General features: G+C 42.2%; 1 protein-coding gene across 1 annotated transcript in view; it reads left to right on the top strand.

The window, feature by feature from the left end:
- The first annotated feature begins 8,835 nt into the window (after positions 1 to 8,835).
- Positions 8,836 to 23,777, top strand: part of STX7 (syntaxin 7) — a 33,060-nt gene continuing 18,118 nt past the window's right edge. The window contains exons 1-3 of the mRNA XM_063443238.1: positions 8,836 to 8,914; positions 13,578 to 13,726; positions 17,400 to 17,469. Coding sequence (XP_063299308.1) covers positions 13,648 to 13,726; positions 17,400 to 17,469 — 149 coding nt within the window. The 5' untranslated portion in view covers positions 8,836 to 8,914; positions 13,578 to 13,647. The remainder of the gene's footprint in view (positions 8,915 to 13,577; positions 13,727 to 17,399; positions 17,470 to 23,777) is intronic.

The following is a 23,777-nucleotide window of genomic DNA, read 5'->3' as shown; positions in this document are numbered from 1 at the left end:
CACCTATTACCCGTATGACAAAAAAGGATGGCAATACTCGTGTCTGGTCTACCGAGGCACTTCAGGCTTTTGAATTTCTTAAGACTACATTCGCCTCTGCACCTATTTTACAGCATCCTGTCCCCTCATTGCCCTATATACTTGAAGTTGATGCTTCCGATATCGGGGTAGGTGCTGTCTTATCTCAAAGAGAGTCGCCTGAAAAGCCATTGCATCCTTGTGGCTTCTTTTCTAAACAAATGTCCAAAGCAGAAAAAAATTATGATGTGGGTAATCGCGAACTCCTTGCTATCATTTTAGCACTCAAAGAATGGAGACATTTGTTAGAAGGCACTAAGGATCCGATCCTCATATTTACAGATCATAAGAACCTATCCTACCTTAGCGAAGCTAAAAGATTGTCTTCCAGGCAGGCTAGGTGGTCACTGTTCTTGTCTCATTTCAATTATATAATCACCTATAGGCCAGGTGATCGAAACACTAAAGCGGACGCTCTGTCCAGACAGTTTGAAACTATTGACAAACAGGAGATTGATGTTACTCCTGTCATTCCCCCAGACAGGATAATAGCAACTACTATATTGTCTATTTCCTCGTCCCTCTTGCAGACCATACAAGCGAAACAAAGCATGGCACCTAGCGAGAGGCCTAATGATAAATTGTTCGTTGACGTTCCCGAGAGGCGGGATATTCTGTCACTATATCATGATACTAAGACTGCTGGACATCCTGGTATTTCCAAAACGATGTCAGCTGTTTCTCTGTATTTTTGGTGTGATTCCTTACGAAAGGATGTCACTGACTATATAAGTGCTTGTATGAAATCCTCTCGTAGAGTTCCTTGTGGGTTGTTGCATCCGTTACCCGTTCCCGAGAGACCTTGGTCTAATCTATCAATGGATTTTATTGTTGAATTACCCCCTTCGAATGGTAACACAGTCATCCTGATGATAGTAGATCGGTTTTCCAAAATGGCTCACTTTGTGTCTCTTCGCAAGTTGCCCACTTCCAAGGAACTGGCTCTTATCTTCGCTAGAGAAGTGTTTTGGTTACATGGTATTCCCTTATCTATTGTGTCCGATAGGGGTAGCCAATTTATTTCCAGGTTCTGGAAAGCCTTTTGTTCGGAAATGGGTATTTCTCTCTCATTTTCTTCCGCTTACCATCCCCAGTCTAATGGAGCTGCTGAACGTGCCAACCAGTCTCTGGAGCAGTACCTCCGTTGTTTTGTGTCTCACCATCAGGACAATTGGTCTGACCTGCTTCCTTGGGCTGAATTTGCTCGGAATAACGCCACTCATGATTCTTCCGGCAAAAGCCCTTTTTACGTTGTCTATGGCCAGCATCCCGTTGTTCTTCCGGCTGCATTCTCCTCACAGGGCATGCCAGTTCTGGATGAGCATTTGGCTGGTTTGCGTAATACTTGGGAGCAGGTTCAGCGTTCTTTGGTGGACTCTGCTTCTCGCCAGAAGGATCAGGCTGACAAGCATCGCAGAGCGGCTCCTTCCTATGTTGTGGGGGACAGGGTTTTGCTTTCCACACGGAATATTCACCTCCGGGTGCCTTCTATGAAATTGGCCCCCCGATTCATTGGTCCTTATCGTATTATACATAAGGTTAATCCTGTTTCTTATGCCTTGGGTCTGCCTAAGAATCTGCGTATACCTAATGTCTTTTATACCTCGTTGTTGAAGCCTTACGTACGCAACCGCTATACCCGGCATGCTCCTCCTCCCCCTCCTGTCTCTGTGGAGGGTCATGAGGAGTTTGAAGTGTCTGCTGTTCTTGACTCTCGTTTCCTTAGGGGTTGGCTTCAGTACTTGGTACATTGGAAGGGTTATGGGCCTGAGGAGCGCAGTTGGATTTCTGCTGATGCTGTTCATGCTCCCCGCCTTGTGCGTTCTTTCCATTCGCGTTTTCCTGCCAGGCCTGGTCCTGCCCGCCCGGAGGGCGTGTCCTCAGGGGGGGGTACTGTAACATTACTTACCTTATCTGGGGGCCGGCCGCGGTCCTCTCTTCAAGCCGCGCGCGGTCCTCTCTTCAAGCCGCGCGCGGTCCTGCGGCTGCACGAGCCGCGCGCGGCTCATCCGACTCTCCTAACAGAAAGGTGGGCAGTGACCGCGAGATGCGGTCACGTGTCCCGCCTGAATCTAAGAGCGCGCCGCGAGTCTCGGGCGCGCTCTTAAAGAGACAGTGGGAGCCTAAATTGCAAAAAGGCTCCCATTGGCTCCTGTCATGCCACTCACCCCATACACTTACCTTTTGGGGGTGTGGAAGTGACAGGAGCCAATCACATTAGTCTGGAAGCTACTTATACTTACCCTTTTCCCTTAGTTCCTTGCCCTATTGTGGTTTCTGTTTCAGTTCCCTTTAGCGCTTGTTGTGTTCAGTTGTGTTCCTCCGTATTTGACCTTGGCTTTGTATTCTAACTTCGTTTTCGCTTTATCCTTGTCTGTTCTGTTTGCCGGCTTGCTGATTCCTGTGTACCAGACCCCGGCTAGTTCTCGTTTACGCTGTCTCTTTGTGCCCTTGACCTCGGATCGTTCCTGACTCTGTACTTCTCCTATATACGTCGAGTCCGGCCATTCTAAAGTCCGGTAGACGTATCTCTCCTCTGTGCTGTCTTCTGTTTAGCTGGATCCTGCGTGTAGGGGTATATTCTCGTTACAGCTAGCTGGGGATGGCCCCGCCTGGACCTCACACCCAACCTCGCCACTGTGAACTGGAAAAGCCTGGTTGCTCGCCTGCTCCCTTTGGACTATGGACCAGACTTTAAAAAGGTTTATTTCCCCTGCAGAAAGGCTTATTCGTACTCCAACGGGCAAACATAGGGCTAATCGCAGACTCTGATCACGCCCCAATTACAGTACAAATCCAATCCCCCCTACATAAACCCGCAGAGTGGCAGTGGAAGCTAAACGAGAACCTATTACTCAACCTAAAGGACAAGGAGCAAGCCAGGCAAGCTCTGACACAATACTTTGACTCTATCAACACTCCAAACACCCCACCCCTAACCATCTGGGAGGCACATAAATGCATCATCAGGGGTCATTATATCAAAATATGCTCACAGCGTAAAAAAAGAACGGAAAAGCTAAGTACCCCGAGGTGAATAAGCTTAATGTGTGTCGAGGGCGACCAAAGATAGGGGATAACCCTCACTTCAGTGAAACAGAGTAGAAGCAGACCCAAAAGGTCTGAAGGAGATAGGACGCCCCCTTGTGGGTATGTATGAAATTAAAACTTAGCTTTTAATAGCTCCATAGTAAAATACAGTTCTCAAAGTAAAAAATACAAAAATCAAAATGAGTAATAGTAGAGTCAGGAGAAGAAGAATATGGGCTCATATGTGGGATATAACTCTTTGAAGATACTTTCAAATAAGCATACCTATGACTTCTTGTAAAGATAAATCCCTTTTGTGTGCTAAAATCGTTAACATATACTGCTAAGTAGCTAGGAAAGGGGGACAGAAAATCCCATCAATTATCCTTAAACACAGTAACCCTAGAACTATTGAGATAAACTTGTAAGATTTGATAAAGTTACAAAGTATATATGTTGCACAGCAAACAAGAAATAAGGGTACTGCTAAGAGTAGCTACAGTGTGTATATATAAAGGATACAGCAAGACAGGCTGATACTTGTAGGTTCAGCTTGTAGAAAGTAGAGGAGGATAGAGTCTATTACAAATATAACTGGTGTGCTGGAGTGGAAAAGGAGAGGATCGCCGATCAGCGAAATTACTTCAAACACCCCTTACTGCCCCTCTCTACACCCAGACTAGACCCCCAAAATGAAATCCAAGCTAGCAGAGTCCCTAATAAAAGGTCCGATACAGAATCAAATACTAGCTGACTAGCTAACTGTTAAACAATGCACGAGCTAGCTAAATCTCCTGGCTATCTGTTTGCCTGAGTCAGGAGAAGAAGAATATGGGCTCCTAGGTGGGATATAACTCTTTGAAGATACTTTCAAATAAGCATACCTATGACTTCTTGTAGAGATAAATCCCTTTTGTGTGCTAAAATCGTTAACATACACTGCTAAGTAGCTAGGAAAGGGGGACCGAAAATCCTATCAATTATCCTTAAACACAGTAACCCTAGAACTATTGAGATAAACTTGTAAGATTTGATAAAGTTACAAAGTATATATGTTGCACAGCAAACAAGAAATAAGGGTACTGCTAAGAGTAGCTACAGTGTGTATATATAAAGGATACAGCAAGACAGGCTGATACTTGTAGGTTCAGCTTGTAGAAAGTAGAGGAGGATAGAGTCTATTGCAAATATAACTGGTGTGCTGGAGTGGAAAAGGAGAGGATCGCCGATCAGTGAAATTACTTCAAACACCCCTTACTGCCCCTCTCTACACCGTAAAAATAGAACGCTCACAATAACTGACCACTCTAAACACACAAATCGCCACACTGGAGCAGGCACACAAACAAAATCAGGAAGAGGACAAGTTCCTCCAACTGACGGAGCTTAGGCGGCAGAGGCGGGACATTCTAGCCAAAGGTCTCTTACGCACCCTTAGAAAGTCAGCTCGGCACTTCTTCGAATACTCAAATAAAAGTGGCAGACTTTTAGCCCGCCAACTCCAAGATAGACGAAGAGCGAACCACATACACAAAATAAAACCAAGAGACAAAACTGAAACACGTTTACCCGACGGTACTCAACGTGCTTTCGTGGAATACTACACTGACCTATACAACCTTCCCCAACCCACAACGGACGCCGCACAAACCCAACGCCGTAACCTAATATCGGAGTACCAAGACCAAAAAGTAGAAAGACAACTAACCCCTGAAATGAAGGATGAATTAGAACAACCTCTCATGGTGGAAGAATTAGCAGCGGCATTAAAAATCTCCAAATCCCACAGAGCGCCTGGCCCTGGCAGCCTCCCACTGGCATACTTGCGTACGTTTCGCAACATCTTACTACCAAACCTCTTACGAGGTCTTGGCGCACTCCAAGATGAGGACCGGTTTCCCACCGACACACTGGCGGCCATAGTCACGGTAATACCCAAGGAAGGCAAGGACCCAACGAACTGCGCTAGCTATCGTCCCATATCCCTGCTCAACGCAGACCTCAAGCTGTTCACCAAGACACTAGCCCTGAGAATCGCGAAACACCTACCACACCTGGTCCACTCAAACCAGGTCGGGTTCGTCTCTGAAAGAGAGGGAAGGGATAACACCATCAAAGCCCTAAACATCCGGCAGGTGGCCCGGTCACACCGTCGCAAGCTCCTCCTGCTCTCGACGGACGCCGAGAAGGCTTTCGACCGATTGGACTGGGTATACTTGGAAAACACACTTACACAAATGGGATTTGGCCCACACATGCGTTCATGGGTCCTATCCCTGTACACGAGCCTGACAGCACGGATACGGGTAAACGGGGCACTGTCCGCCTCCTTCCCTATTCGAAACGGAACCCGCCAGGGATGCCCGCTGTCCCCCCTCCTGTTTGCCCTCTCCCTGGAACCCTTCCTGGGGGCGGTCCGACGGGACGGGGGAATCACGGGATTCACCGTTGGTTGTCGAGAATATAGGGTAGCTGCATACGTGGATGACATGTTGTTTTTTCTCACCCTACCGCGGATCTCACGTCCCAACCTCCTGGCCGCATTCCGAAAATTCGGCATGATCTCTAACCTCAAGCTCAACACGGAGCCCTTCACCTACCAAACACGCATGACCCCTCACCGCTCCTATACACCCAATACCGCTTCAAGTGGTGTCCCACAAAATTGAAATACTTGGGCATATGGTTACCCAAAGACATGTCCCAACTGTACTACCAAAACTATCACCCGCTACTACAAGCAATCCAGGCAGACATGAAAAAATGGGCCCCTCAATACATATCCTGGTTTGGACGCATTAACGCAGTCAAAATTAACCTACTACCCAGACTGCTCTACCTATTCCAGACAGTGCCGATCGCGGTCCCCAGAGCGTTCTTCAGCTCCCTGACAGCAGCCATCCACAGATTTGTCTGGAATTCGCGTCCAACAGGCACAAAGAGAACTACACTGGAACTGCCAAAACTGATGGGGGGAGCGGGCCTACCCTCAATCGAGACATACTACCGGGCCGCACATTTACACAGGCTCACGGACTGGCATGCACAACACCCCACAAAACAATGGGTAACAATGGAACTAGAACAGATGGGAGGGCACATACCCCCCAAACTGTGGCTGCATACAGCCACATACGCGGATCTACAAACCAAAAACTCCCTGATAGACGCCACCCTACGGGTCTGGACGGCGACCCGTTACCGACTGCGACTCACCACTTCACCCAGTCCCCTGACCCCCATCATACATAACTCGGACCTGGCAGATACACTAACCCGCGGCGACTTAGCCGGATTCCAACCGATGGACTGGATGTACATACACCAGTGGTTCAGTTCCAACGGCCTCAAAACACTCGGAGAACTATGCCCTGACAGGACTTCCAACACTCCTTGAACAGTTCAGATACCATCAAATAAAATCATACTACTCAACCCTGTCGGGAAGGGGGCACTTACACAGACCCTTAACCGACCTCGAAACCTTGTGTGTGCACCGCACTCATATCGCCAGGGGAATCTCAACTCTGTACACCCTACTCATGACTCAGACCAACAGGGACGTGGAGCTTAGGTTTAAGGACCACTGGGAGAGGGACACGGGAGAGACACTCACAGCACAAGAATAGGACAAGATCTACACCCTCACTCACAAATGCTCCATCAGCTCAAAATTTCAAGAATTTAACTATAAAATACTAACAGGCTGGTATAGAACGCCCGACATACTACACCACACTACGTCATACGTCAGACGTATGCTGGCGATGCGGCACACAACCCAGCACTTACATCCACATGTGGTGGACATGCCCTATAATCGCCTTTCGCTTTTACACCACACCCATAGCCCACTGAAAGTATACAAGAAATCCCTGACGCTACTGCTGCTCAATGCAGCCAAATCCCTCATCCCAGATGTGGAAACAGTCAGGAGCACCCACCCTATGGCAGTGGGTGGCGACAGTGGAGGACATACACTCAATGGAAACCCTGACGGCCGACCTACACGGGAGACCGGAGCAGTGTGCGTTGACCTGGTATCCATGGGTTACATACGTAGCTAACAGGATTGCAACCCCTGAGTCAACATAGCTGAGACAAGCAGAGACCCATAACACATACCCTACTCCCCATATGAACAGACAAGCCCTACCCGTAACTCACACACAGATAACGGACAGTCTCCCCCATGACCAGAACTGACAATAGAAAGCCACAGCATCCACTTGGAGAGATTCCCCACACCAACAGGACCTGGAGCTATCCAGGACGGACAACTTAAGTCAGTTGGTAGCACATAGAAAGGTTCAAGAAACGAGAATCCCCGACTCCCGGAAAAAAGAAGAAAAAAAAAACAAATACGAAAAAATCCGACTAACGCACCTGCAGTAGGTAGACAGACACAACGGAAAATAGGGGTACACCCCCGAATCAGGGACACACATGCAACCCCCCATACGACCAACCCACTGCTTAAAAACGCATGCTGAGGTAGGGAAGATACTCCTTAGGGCCACAAACCCAAGCCGGGGAACCACGAATCAGGCTTCTAGTGGCTACCATTTACATAGCACACCAAGTAACAACGTTAACCAAAGTGACAACCCTCTAAGGCTACAGAAGATGCAAGGGGAGCGCACCTGCGAAAGCTTACGTACCAAAGACAGCTAGAATACACATACTAGACTAGAGAGAGCACAAAGCGGCGATCTACGCAAACGCCCGGGACACAGGCCTAGATACATAAGAGCACTCTACAACCGCAGATACTAGCCTAAACTGTTGGGGGGTTCAATTAAGAGAACCAATTGATGGGAATGTATTGTTGCTGGCACAGAACCTTGTAAGAACACAGTTGTTTAACCAGACTTCCTTTGAATAACCCAATAAATAAAGATTGTCAAAAAAAATAAAAAAAATAATAATTCTATTTTAAGGGACTGAGCAGGGACTTTAGAGAGAGAGAGGCAGGGTTTTTATGAAGTTGGGTGCAGGAGTTTTATGGAAGAGGGTGCAGTTTTTTTTTTTGAACGGGGTGCAAGAGTTTTATGGAAGGGGGGTGCAGGGGTTTTGTAGAAGGGCAGTGGTTTTGTAAAACGGGCAGGAGAGGCGTTTTGTAGACTGGCGGGCAGAGGAGGGGTTTTGTAATAGAGGGCAGGACAGAGGTTTTACAAAGTTTACACATTTGTGTTATCTTTAAAAATTAAAACATTTTAAAAACATTGGAGGTGTTTATTTTTTTTACAATGTGTGTGTGTAAGGGGGGTTGCCAAACACCTAATCTGCCCTGGGTGCCAAATGCTCTAGGCACGACAAATGATAATTAGAATTGAGGCTGAAAGAGCCAAACTCTTGGGGGAAGATTGGCATTACGGCACTATCTGCCTTATATTTTCGCCTAATTTTTCATTTCAAATTTGAATCCTCTTCAATTTGGCGTTCAGTGAATAAATCCCCAAATTAATGAAATTATTATTATTTCGTATATATTTACTTCTTCAAATTATGGATGAGCACTTGCTATAATAAAAAAACAAACAAAAAAACACATGTAAATGACATTTATTGTTTAGTTTGTTCCACTCCTATTTGCTATTCTGTTACTCCCGCGGAATGTATTCCCAATCTCTGTATGTTCCAGTACTAACACAGAGCACACAGATGATGGCCTAATCACATGACAGTCAGTCAGTGGAATTTGACTTGTGATCAGCTGGCGCGGCTCCTCCTTTGGCACACTGAGCATGCGCAGAGCGGTCAGCCAGCAGGAAAGGACTGACACTGACTGGAAACCAGCACACAGGTAGGTATTACTGCAGGTGGTCTGGCTGGGAGTAGTGAGAGTAGTTTAGCCCTCTATAAGGGGTGTCCGAGCCGATCAATGCTGGGACTCCCCTTATTGTCCGCTGTCAGAGCCGGGCAGGGCTGTGTGTCTGTGTAAATAGCCGCTATTGCTAGTATTATTGCTCCCCAGTAACACGGTGAGTGTGAGTGAGTGTCCCTGTGTGAGCCGTGATTATCGCCCCATGATGTAACCCTGATCACAATGTACAGTGAGTGAGAGCAATGCTCCCCCCCCTTCTCCCTCTGTAATACTGGGTAACACCCCATTCTACCCCACTCTCTCAGTCCCAAACACGGTAAGTGTTCCGCGTTTGGCTGATTATACGCTTCCCCGTCTGATGAGTTATTTAGTACATAGCTGCCCTGTGTAAATGTTCCCCACCCAGGAGCCTCCCATGTGATAACAACCAGGAAACATAGGCTGAGTCATGTGACAGAGACCGGCAGGACACTTCCTTCACAGGAACCCACTGTGTACACACTGCACACTGCTCAATACTACTTTATAACAAGTACGATATCCTAGCTTTTCATAAACTTATGTTTCACTTCCCTGTTGGTTACAATCTCCTGATTTTCCTATTCAATTGATTGTAAATTCCATCAGGCTCAGATAGCATTTCTATTGTCCATTCTCTTAATGTTAGAAAATGTAAATTAAATATTGGTCTCTTTGGAATCATTCAATTTGCTAAAAACAGACACATATATGTATCACCCTTATTCGCTTGCAGACAGGCAAGGTTATTCACTGAACAACAAATTTCAGCAAATGAGATCTTGATGGCAGAATTGAGGCCGATTAAGTGCCAAGAGTACTGTCATATTCAACAATATGAAAAGTGCTTGGTGAAAAATAACTACTTAATAAGCCGTTACTATGTCATTATCAGTGTCTGTGACTATATTTGCAGCCTTTTTTGCATTTGTATATTTAGAGCTGAGATTTGCAGACCTGTTTCTTACTAATTAATGACAAAGTTGCAACATTTTATGTCAAATTTCTAGAGCTGCAAAGATTTTTTCAATTGTGTTATTTTGGCTTAACATTTTCAAATGGTGATCATTTACTTCCATTTCACCATTTAGTGGACAAGTGTCATGGAATGAAGCAAAGGTATGACAAGTTCAAATAACAAGTAACTGCAGCCGAATGAGTAATAATCATTTGACCCACCCAACAATGAAACAAACTGTTTTATTTGTATGTGGTGAGCCAGGAAGGCGTTTATTTATGTAACGCGAGCTGAAGTGAAATAAAACCAGTAACGTGCACACAGGCGTAGAGAGGGCACCTGTTCGAAGGGGTGTACTACTGACATCAGAGACAGACTGTCCCTGATGCCGGAGTATTGGGGATCAGGCCAGAATACCTGGACTAGCGCATCGGGAAACTCCTTAGATGTCCTTGTAATCCCCTCTATTGTGGTGCCAATTTTAGCTGCCATAGAAACTTTTCTTTAATCTACACATGGAAAGTACACATGGCCTTGGAGAGGAGAGCCAATCTCTCTCTCCCTCTCTCCCCCTCTCCCCCTCTCCCCCTCTCCCCCTCTCCCCCTCTCCCCCTCTCCCCCTCTCCCCCTCTCCCCCCCTCTCTCCCTCTCTCTCCCTCTCTCTCCCTCTCTCTCCCTCTCTCCCCCTCTCTCCCCCTCTCTCCCCCTCTCTCCCCCTCTCTCCCCCTCTCTCCCCCTCTCTCCCCCTCTCTCCCCCTCTCTCCCCCTCTCTCCCCCTCTCTCCCCCTCTCTCCCCCTCTCTCCCCCTCTCTCCCCCTCTCTCCCCCTCTCTCCCCCTCTCTCCCCCTCTCTCCCCCTCTCTCCCCCTCTCTCCCCCTCTCTCCCCCTCTCTCCCCCTCTCTCCCCCTCTCTCCCCCTCTCTCCCCCTCTCTCCCCCTCTCTCCCCCTCTCTCCCCCTCTCTCCCCCTCTCTCCCCCTCTCTCCCCCTCTCTCCCCCTCTCTCCCCCTCTCTCCCCCTCTCTCCCCCCCTCTCCCCCCCTCTCCCCCCCTCTCCCCCCCTCTCCCCCCCTCTCCCCCCCTCTCCCCCCCTCTCCCCCCCTCTCCCCCCCTCTCCCCCCCTCTCCCCCCCTCTCCCCCCCTCTCCCCCCCTCTCCCCCCCTCTCCCCCCCTCTTCCCCCCTCTTCCCCCCTCTTCCCCCCTCTTCCCCCCCTCTTCCCCCCTCTTCCCCCCTCTTCCCCCCTCTTCCCCCCTCTCTCCCCCCTCTTCCCCCCTCTTCCCCCCTCTCTCCCCCCTCTCTCCCCCTCTCTCCCCCTCTCCCCCTCTCTTATCTTTTCCTGAAGGCTTCTGGGATGCTGACATTCTTCGGCAGCCACATTAGACTGCTTGTATATGAAGAGCAATCAACTTAAAAAAACAGTGACCAAACTCAGTCCACACAACTCCTGACAAGGATGAACTTACATGGAAGTATCTAATGTGTGCAAACAATAGACAGGAATATCAGTAGGAGTAGGAAATGTGTAGTATCCTTAGGAGTGGAAGCCCTAAGTGGGCTTGAAAAGAGAAAGAATAGATGCTCGGTTAATATATGATCGCTCATATTCAAATGGTTGAAATGTTGATCAAGAACATACTGCTGGTTCAGTGGCTAACAGGCACTTTTTTTCCAGCCACTGAACCAGCAATATGTTCTTGATCTACATTTCAAAGGTCTGCAAGGGACCAGCAATCTGACCTTGTTATGCCTATATATACACATGACAGTGAATCAATCATGATGGAAACACCTTATTTTAAACCAATACTCCAGCTTTAAAAGTAAATAAATTTATTTCTAATGCTGGACGAAGCCCTAGAGATGGATTCCTTCCATGCTGTCCTACTGGGGTCAAAAACAACTATTGTTAGCATGGTATGGAATATCCCAACACCCTTAAGGGATTAAGTATTAAATCGTGTTAGGTGCTTAAAGTATCTCTTTAAGAGAAAATAAAAGTTGGAGTAGCAGGGTTTTGCTTCATTGCCTTTTAAAGAACAGGTGCATAAAAACAGAACTATGATTGCCCGCCCTTCCTTTTTTTTTTTTTTTTTTTTTCTTTCTTTTTTTTTTTTTTTATTAAACTTAGTTCATTTTAGTTCTACTACTTGTAAATGAATCTAAATAAATGCAAAATTGCAGTAGAGCTAAAGAAAAAAAATTATTTTTATATACTTGGTGTAAGAACAGTTTTAACCCTTAAGGATGGAGCCAATTGTACAAGTTGTGATCCAAACCAAATGTAAACAAAACTTGGAATTTGCGCTATATGTCTGTCCACCCGTAATTCACCTCTTTCATATTAAATGCACCCACACTTATTATATATCATTTTATTCAGGAAAAACAAGGCTTTCATTTAACAGCAAACATTTAGCTATGAAACATAATTTAATATGAATAAAATATAAAAAAAGTGCGACATTAAGAAATCTTGTTTTTTTAGTTCTGCATGACATCTTAACAGTGAATATCATAACACTGTTTGCTGTTACTGCAATAAAGTACACATATTTGTATGCAGTGATGTTTTACGAGTAAAACAGTACCCCCCATGTACAGGGTTTATGGTATTTTGGACAGTTACAGGGTCAAATATAGCACCTCACATTGGTCAATTTATACACGTTGAAATTTGCCAGACTGGTTATGTTGTCTTTGAGGCCGTATGGTAGTCCAGGAATGAAAATTACCCCCATAATAGCATTCCATTTGCAAAAGAAGACAACCCAAGGTATTACAAATGGGATATGTCCAGACTTTTTAAGTAGCCATTTAGTCATTTTATTTTCTTTAATTTAATAATTATATACATGTATTACATTTATATATGTAATTACATTCCAAGTGTATTTTTATATTGATTTATATATTGATATAAAAGTAAAGTATGAAAATATATAATTTTTTTTACTTTTTTTTTTTTCTTGTGGGCATTACTAATATTTTGTTTTTGTTTTTTTTACATTTTCTAGCAGCAGGGGGACTGCCTGAGAGCACAGGCAGTCCCCCAGCAAGCATCTCTATAGACACCTATAGCGGACATGTGATCGCTCTGTGGGCCTGATTCAGCAGGGGGGGGGGGGGGGGGGAGACACGACTGTCAATGCATCTCTATGGGGAACGTTTAGTGTCTCCATGCAGAGTATGGAGATGCTGCACACTGCCCTAGGAAGCACCTGGAGTAGCCACTAATGTAAACACTGCCTTTTCTAAGAAGACCGTATTTACAACAAAAATACTGAAGGGATGAAGTATACTTACCAGAGCTACTATATTAAACTTAGTTGTAACTATAGTGTCCCTTTAATATCATTAGACCTATATACAGACCTTTTACAGAGTGGGATGTCCCAGATTCATACAGATTCTAGCTATGGCACTTATTTTGACATTAATGCTATAAGGGTTAACCTGTACAGTTGTTGATTTTGCAAACCTAGTGTTGAGATTAGTGCTATAATTTACTGACCTTTACCTAGGACTAGAGACGTAGCAACCACTTATTGTATTTCAAGAAAGAAAACATTAAAAAAAGAGGCACTTGAACTACGGAATGTTTGTTTGATGAAACTATGATTAAACTAACTTTGCAGCAACTTCCTTATTTAGGTTTACTCTTTCTGCAGGTGTGCTACCGGCACAACAGTCACTTGGTCTGACCGCTTCTAATGAGAAAACCGTTTTAAGTTTCCAGCCATGTCTTACGCTTCTGGTCAAGATGCAGGAGACCTTGTTCAGATCATCTCAAATAACATCCAGAAGATATCAAAGAACTGTAAGTCATTCTTACATTCCACATAATGATTTCCTAAATTTTGTTATGGGTTTGATTGAGAAATACTGTAGAAAGAATTTTCAGGTTACTTTTTTATGTTGGTTGGTGGTAAGATAATGCGCCTTGCACAGCAAGTTATTGAGTCTTACACCTGCCTACCAGTGCATTGCTGGCTTGGGTTCTCAGCAGCAGCTACCAACTCTGCCACTCTTCTCTTAGGACCTACAGAACTCCCTAGTCCCTGAAAATTAACAGTGTTTATGTCTATGGATCAATTTGTGTTTGTGTATATGAGTGTGTGTGTATGCGTATGCGTGCATAAATGAATGTAGGTATATGAATTGTGATTTTGTGTGTGTGTGTGTGTGTGTGTGGGATTTCCCAAACCAAAGGAAGTTCAGGTAAAGTGGAACTTCTACATTCCTTCAGTGACTCCGGTTTGGATGTCCAGAGAGCACCCAATCAAAGCTGTCTTGCATAAAAAAAAAAAATAAAGAATTACAGACTGCACCTGCAATTTTCTGAAGACTCTACTACATAAACAATATAAAGCCTCTGTCAAGCATAATGAGTGTCTCATTTTAGTTGGCAAATAATTGTATCTATATACTGCTGTAGATGGTGGCATCTGTAATCAAATGATCTGCAGATTAAAATGTTTAAAGGAAAGCATATTCATTGTTTCTTATTATTTAAGTTATATAAAATATGACATGTAACATGGCTTTTATTTTATTCTGTAATGCATAAATATTAGTAAATATCCCTCTCCCCTGGGTAAACCCTTGCTCATTGAGGCTGCCATCTTTATATAAAATGTCAAGGTCACAAAATTCATTTGAACAGTGTTGTCAAAAATATGAAGATGTTAGTTTTTCAGAATGTCCTTCCAAACTGTCTACACTCCTGCTTTTTTTTTCTTTTCTTCTTTTTTATAGGTATTTAGGTCCAGATCTTGCTTCTGCAATTAAGTCGAACTGTCTATTTTTTCCCCTCTCTAACTTCCTTGCTTCTGCAGTGTGCAGTCAAATGTTTCTTTATAACATATTATGAGCACTTACCCAATATATTTTAATTATACCATTATTAAATACTGGGTGTTTTACAAATATTTGAGAGAACCCCAAAACAATAATTCTTGTTTGAAGGGTCCCAAAAATGCTGTCCAGATGATATTATCTGTAAACACTTAACTGCTCCGAACATGGAGATCAGTGCTTGCAGCCCCACTCCTATATAATCTGTGGGCTGATGCTGTATATAATGGATATTTCTTTTTAGAAAGTGTGTAAGGATGCTGGGTGATTGACAGGTGTGGGAGGTGTAACTATGGCAGTAGAAATTGTGTAAGTCCTCTTTGGTCAGAGCTAATCTAACCAAAGACATGCAACAAAGTGAGACTAGTGTACGTTAAGGAATCCTAACATTGTACGGTGTGCACTTGGCATACCAAAAACACACCTTGCCATCTGTATTATTCATTCAAATGGCACAAGATCTTTGGTTGGGTTAAAGGGAAACTCCAGTGCCAAGAAAACAATCCGTTTTCCTGGCACTGCAGGTCCCCTCTCCCTCCCACCTCGCAATCCTCCTCTGCATTACGTTGGCCGGTGGGAGAGACAGATCCCGCCCACCGGTCGGGGAGACCTAATGCTGCGCGTGCGCATTAGAGCTCCCCATAGGAAAGCATTCAAAATGCTTTCCTATGGGGAATTGAGCGACGCTGGAGGTCCTCACACAGCGTGAGGACGTCCAGTGACACTATAGCACAGGTTTTCTGTGCTATAGAGCAGGAAGTGCCCTCTAGTGGCTGTCTAGTAGACAGCCACTAGAGATGGAGTTAACCCTGCAAGGTAATTATTGCAGTTTATAAAAAAAATGCAATAATTACACTTTCAGGGTTAAGGGTAGTGGGAGTTGGCACCCAGACCACTCCAATGGGCAGACGTGGTCTGGGTGCCTGGAGTGTCCATTTAACTAAGGTTGATTAAAGATGGGTGCCATCATGCAGCAATGGTCAGCTAGGGCATACACTCAGAACAGGTGTTCACTTATTTTTGCTTCATAAAATATAGAAAAAGATATTACATGCAGTCTATAGCCTTCTGTAGTGATTATGGTCCCCGGAGTTCCATGCTGCTGCCTCCCTCCTTTCCATGTAAGTAGTCGGCATTAAGTAACCTATGAACTAACGGGTGCCGGTCCACGCCTCCTTTTTGCTGAAAGGAGAGCCAGAAGCACCTGCCTAGAAGCTTTCTTGTACATAGTGAGCTAAGCATCTGGCAGAACGCAGGTGTGGAGTGACACATAAGAGACTGCTGGCAAGAATTTTAAACAATTTCTAGAGGTTGTTATGGTGCTTGGAGTATTTCTTTAACCACTTAACTACCTAAATCAAGGATAAATGTTTTAATTTTCTTGTGTTTTACAGAATGAAATCTAGTCCATAAAACCTCACTTGTTACCTAATTTATTCTCTAGTTATGATTACCAACAAGTAGATGAATAGATTTTATTGCCAGAAGCCACTAGTCACTTATATAATCCCTGTAAATTTAATGACAATGTAAGCTCACCCCTGCTTTCAAACAGTACAAGAAGTTTCAATGGGAAAGATCATTTATTTACTATTTAACTGTTGTCATTACATTAACATTCCAGAGATTGATGAAGATTGCTGTTGTTATGGGCATTATCACTATAGCAGTTTTGAATTATAAAAATGTATGTACTATATTTACTGTGTGGGCATTATGCTCAAATGCAAACATTGTTTATTTTTGTCACATTTACTGTATGAGAATGTTTTTTGCTTTTATAGTAGTACCATTTCAGACCCTGTGTACATTATAAAGCACATTGTATACTATTTAAAGCCTTTTTTTTATTATAAAGGCTGAACAATTAAGTGAGAATTAAAATTGTGTATATTTGCATAAATAGATCCTTTTATTTTATTTTATTTTTTCTGCGAAGCAGCATATACACTTATTTATTGTGTTGTGATATGTTTATGTACTACTGTGCTTCTATACATATTGTGATATATATTCTATCAAAAAGTGCCTGGTAGCGAAGTGGATAATAAATATATATATATTAACAATAGTAAAATATATTGATGGTTTTAGTTAGCTGAGGCCTCAATTTAATATTGTTGAATAAGGATTCCAAGTGATTACTCAAGTGATTTATTTGCTTTAGCATTACCTATCTCGCAAACATTCTGCTGCAGTTAAGCAGTATTAACTGTACAACTGTCACCTGTAGCCATACTTTTATTATTTAATGGTTTGTATTCTACAACAAAAATTGCAAGATATATGAAACCAAATGTTATCCTAAAAGAAGAGCCGTACTCCGCTCTCACTTCCAGCTCTGCTACTTTTCCACCTTGTTTGGTGACTCCTTGCTGCCCTGTTGTGTATTTGTACCCCACCTCCTTTAGACTGTAAACTTGTCCTCCTCAACCTATTGTTCCTGTGTCATTGTGAAATTGTCTAATTTATTGTAAATTTCCTCCACTTTCATATTATTGTAAAGCGCTGCAGAATTAGTTGGTGCTATATAAATACCAATAATAATTCTAATAACATTATAATTAGTATAGTAAAATGAATGTAATATTTCCTGGAGACTTACTAAAATTTTTTTTACTCTGTTTAACTTTTAGCTTCTGAAATTCAGAGAATAGTGAATCAGCTTGGAACTGTTCTAGATACTGCAGAATTAAGGAATGAACTGTAAGTATTTACCTGTGGCCTCAATGTATTCATTGTTTTGTCAGCATTAAACGAACACTTCATGCACCATAACCACTACACTGTGATGTAAGCAGTCAAACTGGTTTAGAATGGTTTGACTTCTAACCTAGGCCGTGACTCTTCTCTTCCACTCTTCAGTGCAGATCCGACTCATTGGATGAGAGGATAAGCTGTTTGTTCTCAGCCAATGAGCTAGGTCAGACAGAGAGTTTCCTGCGCTCTTGAAGACAGGAACTGACGCCTGGCCTTCCCCAATTAAAAAGTGAAAGGAACACAAACATGTATAGTATAGTGTTAAAACCACAATCTAGTCCCCCTGTCCCCTACTTGCCCCCATAATATAGCAAAATCTTACTTGTATTCCAGTCTACTTCTGCTGGCAATGCCACTGATCTGCCTGCTTGGCTGACCTCATCAGAAGTGATTCTTTCAGCCAATCACATTGGCTAAGCCTGTCAAGGAGGCAGATCAGGGGAAGAGACGGTACAAGTGAATTACAGCCATGGCCAATCAACAGCTCCTATTAGAGATGCATCAAATTGGTTCATCTCTATGAGGAAAGTTCAGTGTCTCCATGCAGAGGGTGGAGACACTGAATGTCAGTGCTGCACAGTGTGCAGCTCTGCCCCAGGAAGCACCTCTGTTGAGTGGCCGGTAGAGGTATCCCTAGGCTGTAATGTAAAAAATTCCTTTTTTTCTGAAAACAGTGTAAACGGCAAAAAGTCTGAAGGGAATGATTATACTCACCAGAACAAATACAATAAGCTGTAGTTGTTCTGGTGACTGTCGGGTCCCATTAAACATTCTAAAATAGTTTGTCTACTTAGATTGCATGCTGTAGTGTTCATGGTGTTCCTTCCTTCTTAATTGGTTCTTTTTCCTACCATTCCTTTGTAACAAATCACATCATATTTTTTTTTCTAGGCAATGCATGCAGTTTTACTTAGTACTGTACTCTTCTCACTGACGCTTATACTAGTTCTGTATTGACTTAGGAAATCCCCTGACTATCCCAGAGCAGCATTATATTTAGATATTTGGTGCTCACTCAACAGCTAATATAAGCAATTAACTTTGACCTCCCATCTGTTCCCTGTCAGCCTTTTTGTTCTTGTCTTAAATATTTTACATGCTAACTAACTTTAATGGACGTATGAATTACCTGACACAGCTGTTCTCTTAATGCCGTTGGACTATAAACACTGTGGGTCGCCGTAAAGATTTTTTCATAAAGACCAAATTGCATGTTCTTTTGTACTTGAATAAAGAATTTCAGCATGAACTATGCAGAAATAAAGTTAATTTGACTAGAAGACTCCATAAACCATAACACAGACTGTCAGCCAAAGATCGATGGGTATGGGGACAGAGAAATAAAATAATTTAAATGATTCATAAATGTGAAAAGGGAAATGGGTTTACCATTTAAAGAAACATGCATATCACCAGAACCAGAACCATTACAGCTTAAAGGGACACTATAGTCACCTGAACAACTTTAGCTTAATGAAGCTGTTTTGGTGTATAGAACATGCTCCTGCAGTCTCACTGCTCAATCCTCTGCCATTTAGGAGTTAAATCCCTTTGTTTATGAACCCTAGTCACACCTCCCTGCATGTGACTTGCACAGCCATCCATAAACACTTCCTGTAAAGAGAGCCCTATTTAGGCTTTCTTTATTGCAAGTTCTGTTTAATTAAGATTTTCTTATCCCCTGCTATGTTAATAGCTTGCTAGACCCTGCAAGAGCCTCCTGTATGTGATTAAAGCTCAATTTAGAGATTGAGATACAATTATTTAAGGTCTCTTTGAAAGTGAAACCAGTTGTTTTTTTTTTTCTTTCATGCAGGCTCTGTCAATCATAGCCAAGGCAGGTGTGGCTAGGGCTGCATAAACAGAAACAAAGTGATTTAACCCTTTAAGGACCGCTGACGGTTCAGGACCGTCAGCGGTAAAACGTGCGTTTGGACCTATGACGGTCCTGAACCGTCATAACGGTTTTGGGCTACTTACCTGATCGCCGTCGGTCCCACGGCGGCGATCAGCTCTCCTCCCGGTCCAGGGGGGTTGCCTGTCTGCCCGGGCAGCCCCCCCTCGGCAGATCAGGACCCCACGGCCATGTGATCACTCGATCACATGACCGCAATAGGGGTCTTTGTATCTGCCTGCAGGGGGACTGTCTGTGCTGACAGGCAGTCTCCCTGCAAGTGAAAAATCACAAATAAAGTTTTAAAATAAAGTAATAAGTGTGAAAAAAATAATATGTGTATATATATATGCTATATATACATGTATTATATCTATATATACCTATATATAATATATGTATATATCATATATATATATAATGTCACACTAAGTGTATTTTTATATTTATATATACGTATATAATTATAAAAATACACTTATATTTAAATTACACACGAATATATACAATATATATAATAACTATATATATGGTATATATATATTATTATAAAATACAAATAATATGTTAATAAAAATAAATAACAAAAAAATAAAAATAATTTTTAATAATTAAAAAAAAATTATATATATATATATATATTCAGTTTTATTCTAACAGTATTTTGATATTGATATATATATATTTATATCAAAATACACTTAGAATGTAATGATATATATATCTATGTATAAATAAATAAATAAAAATAATACGAAATATACATATGTCCACATACATAATTACATAAATAATTTCATAAATATACACGTAGACGTCAAATATATAAATATGTATATATATTAAAATTCTACGTGCATATTTATGTAATATTTTTACCTAATTAAGTAATTTTAATGATTGCAATTTGAGGGACCTGCCTGCCAACCCAGGCCAAAAGTCCAGATAATTTAATTTGCTAGCACTGTGTTTAACCCTGTAACTTTCTATGACACCCTAAATCCTGTACATGGGGGTACTGTTTTACTCGGGAGACTTCGCTGAACACAAATATTAGTGTTTCAAAACAGTAAAACATATCACAGCGATGATATTGTCAGTGAAAGTGAAGTTTTTTGCATTTTTCACACACAAACAGCTCTTTCACTGAGGATATTATTGCTGTGATATATTTTACTGTTCTGATACACTAATATTTGTGTTCAGCGAAGTCTCCTGAGTATAACAGTACCCCACATGTAGAGGTTTTATAGTGTTTGTGAAAGTTACAGGGTCAAATATAAGGCTTGATTTTACTTTTTTTTTTTTTATTGAAATTTGTCAGATTGGTTAGGTTGCCTTTGAGAGCGTATGGTAGCCAAGGAATGAGAATTAGCCCCATGATGGCATACCATTTGCAAAAGAAGACAACCCAAGGTATTGCAAATGGGGTATGTTCAGCTTTTTTTTAGTAGCCACTTAGTCACAAACACCGGCCAAAGTTAGCGTTTTTTGCATTTTTAACACACAAACAAATATAAATGCTAACTTTGGCCAGTGTTTGTGACTAGGTGGCTACTAAAAAAGACTGGACATACCCCATTTTGAATACCCTGGGTTGTCTACTTTAAAAAATATGTACATGTTAGGTGTGTTTCGGGGATTTATGACAGATAACGGTGTAACAATGTCACTATTGATACATTTAAAATATATATATATTGAAACAGCAATTTCCTACTTGTATTTATAGGCCTATAACTTGCAATAAAGCATGTAAACACTGGGTGTTTTTAAACTCGGGACAACATTTTGAATCTATTTAGCAGTTTTTTTCATTAGCTTTTGTAGATAAGTAAAAGATTTTTCAAGTAAAAGTCCAAAAACATGTTTTATTTTTTATTTTTCACCATATTTTATTATTTTTTTTTAAATACAATATATGACATAATATAAATACTGGTATGTAAAGAAAGCCCTTCTTGTCGTGAAAAAAACAATATATAACTTGTATGGGAACCGTAAATGAGAGAGCGGAAAATTACAGCTAAACACAAATCCCACAAAAGTGTTAAAACTGCTCTGGTCCTTAACTTACAAACATCGCAAAAACAGGCCGGTCCTGAAGGGGTTAAAGGGAAACTCCAGTCCGTTTTCCTGGCACTGGAGGGTCCCTCTCCCTCCCACCCCCCAATCCCCAGTTGCTGAAGGGGTGAAAACCCCTTCAGTGACTTACCAGAGGCAGCGACAGGTCCCACGTCGCTGCTTCCTCCTCCCCCGCCGCTCCTCCTCCTGCTTACGTCGGCCGGTGGGCGAGACTGATCTCGCCCGCCGGCCGAGGAGACCTAATGCGCATGCGCATTTCAATGCTTCCCTATGGGGAATAGAGCGACGCTGGAGGTCCTCACACAGCGTGAGGACGTCCAGCGACGCTCTAGCACAGAAAACCTGTGCTATAGAGCAGGAAGTGTCCTCTAGTGGCTGTCTAATAGACAGCCACTAGGGGAGGACTTAACCCTGCAAGGTAATTATTGCAGTTTAAAAAAAACTGCAATAATTACACTTGCAGGGTTAAGGGTAGTGGGAGTTGGCACCCAGACCACTTCAATGAGCAGAAGTGGTCTGGGTGCCTGGAGTGTCCCTTTAACTCCTAAATGAAAGTGAATTGAGCAGTGAAATTGCAGGGGAATGATCTATACACTAAAACTGCTTTATTTAGCTAAAGTAATTTTGGTGACTATAGTGTTCCTTTAATGTAGGGGTTTCCATGCAAAAAGACCATACCTGCAGTCTCCCAGTTGCAAACACATCCTTTTCTGTCAATATTTGTCACTCAGTTTATGGTCCTGTAATCTTGCCAGGACCAACATTCGGTGTCTTTATGCTATGCATAAAAATGTTGAATTATTTCCATAAAGTTGCATTGGGATAAAGCATCTCTATGAGGAGATGCTGATTGGTGCAGCAAGGCGATTCTTTGACATCATTCTGTCATACCAAACTAGCCTTGAAAGATCTTTAAAGTATCAATATATAATTAATACAGGACTGTAAAAAGCTTCAGCAAGTTTATTTTTGTTTATTATGTATGATGAGCTAGTAAGACTGTTTTTTTTGTTGTTTTGTTTTTGTATTTCATAGAGCTGTGCCGGAATTGTTTTGCACATTTTGTCCTAAACATAGCTATTTTATTTTAAATTTACTCTAATTTTACGTTTAATAAATAAATCCAACACTTCCATTTTAGAAACAGTGATGCTGTAACGGAATGAGTTAGATCGTCAGCATCAAACAATGTTCATTGGCTTGAATGATATTTTGTGAGAAATGGCTTCTCTTTTGCCACCGTAAACCACAACTTACGCTTTAAAAAACGCAAAATAGCTGTTAAATGAGCGTAATCACTAGTTACGCATTGGTCTTAGTCAATTAATTTTACATAACAACGCAAGGTTGTAAATACTAATCCTAAAACAGCTTGCAGACATTTGAAAATATCTAAATAATAACAATAAAATATTTACTTTTACAAATTGATCCACAGCATGGTGTCACATAACCCCCACTAAGGAAAAGACATCCCACATGGATGTCACGTGATCGGAAGACGTAAGAAGCATAAACAAAAGAATGACCGAGTATACCATCGAATGGATGCCTTTCCATCTGTCTCAATGCCAATGTGATAACAATGGAGTACTTGGTCTTTCTTTTGAATGTGCTTCTTGTGTCTTGTGATCATGTGACATCCATGTGGGATTTCTGTCCCTTGATCAGGGTGACAATGTACTGATAACCATGCTGTGGCTGTGTTTGGTAAATTAAATATTTTATTATTTAAATGCTTTTCTGTGTGCTTTAATTAAGTTTGGGTGGGAGTATATGCAACACTGCTTTGTTATGGTAAAATGATTTGACAAAGACCACGATCTGTGGCCGTAATGTTGTCATGTTTGCTTGTTTCTATTAAAGTCTTCAATAATGTTTTGAATATTGTTCCAATCAATTGCAGAGCAGTATGATATTTGCAATGTCTTGGTTGTGCCATCTTTCATACACTTCTAAATCAAAATGTTATATGATATGTGTATGGCATTCTTCAATATCTATTGTGATCTGTGTCCTGCAAAGTAAGGTCCTGTTGAACCTTTTCCAACTGCGTGCCATAAATTGATATCCTTGTATTAATACAATTCTATAGCTGGGGGTCTCAACGTTGGTGTACATATGGGCCACTCGCCTGGCCATCATCTCCCAGATTTGTATTGTCAAATTTGCTGATGTACACACAAATCCATATTTCCTTACACACAAGGCACTGATAGTTCCCACAATATCAAATATAGAAATGACAGTTATTAATTACACACATGATTAAAAT

The sequence above is a fragment of the Pelobates fuscus genome, chromosome 2 (genome assembly GCF_036172605.1).
Source record: "Pelobates fuscus isolate aPelFus1 chromosome 2, aPelFus1.pri, whole genome shotgun sequence".
NCBI lineage: Eukaryota > Metazoa > Chordata > Amphibia > Anura > Pelobatidae > Pelobates > Pelobates fuscus.
This window is presented reverse-complemented; position numbering and strand designations above follow the sequence as displayed.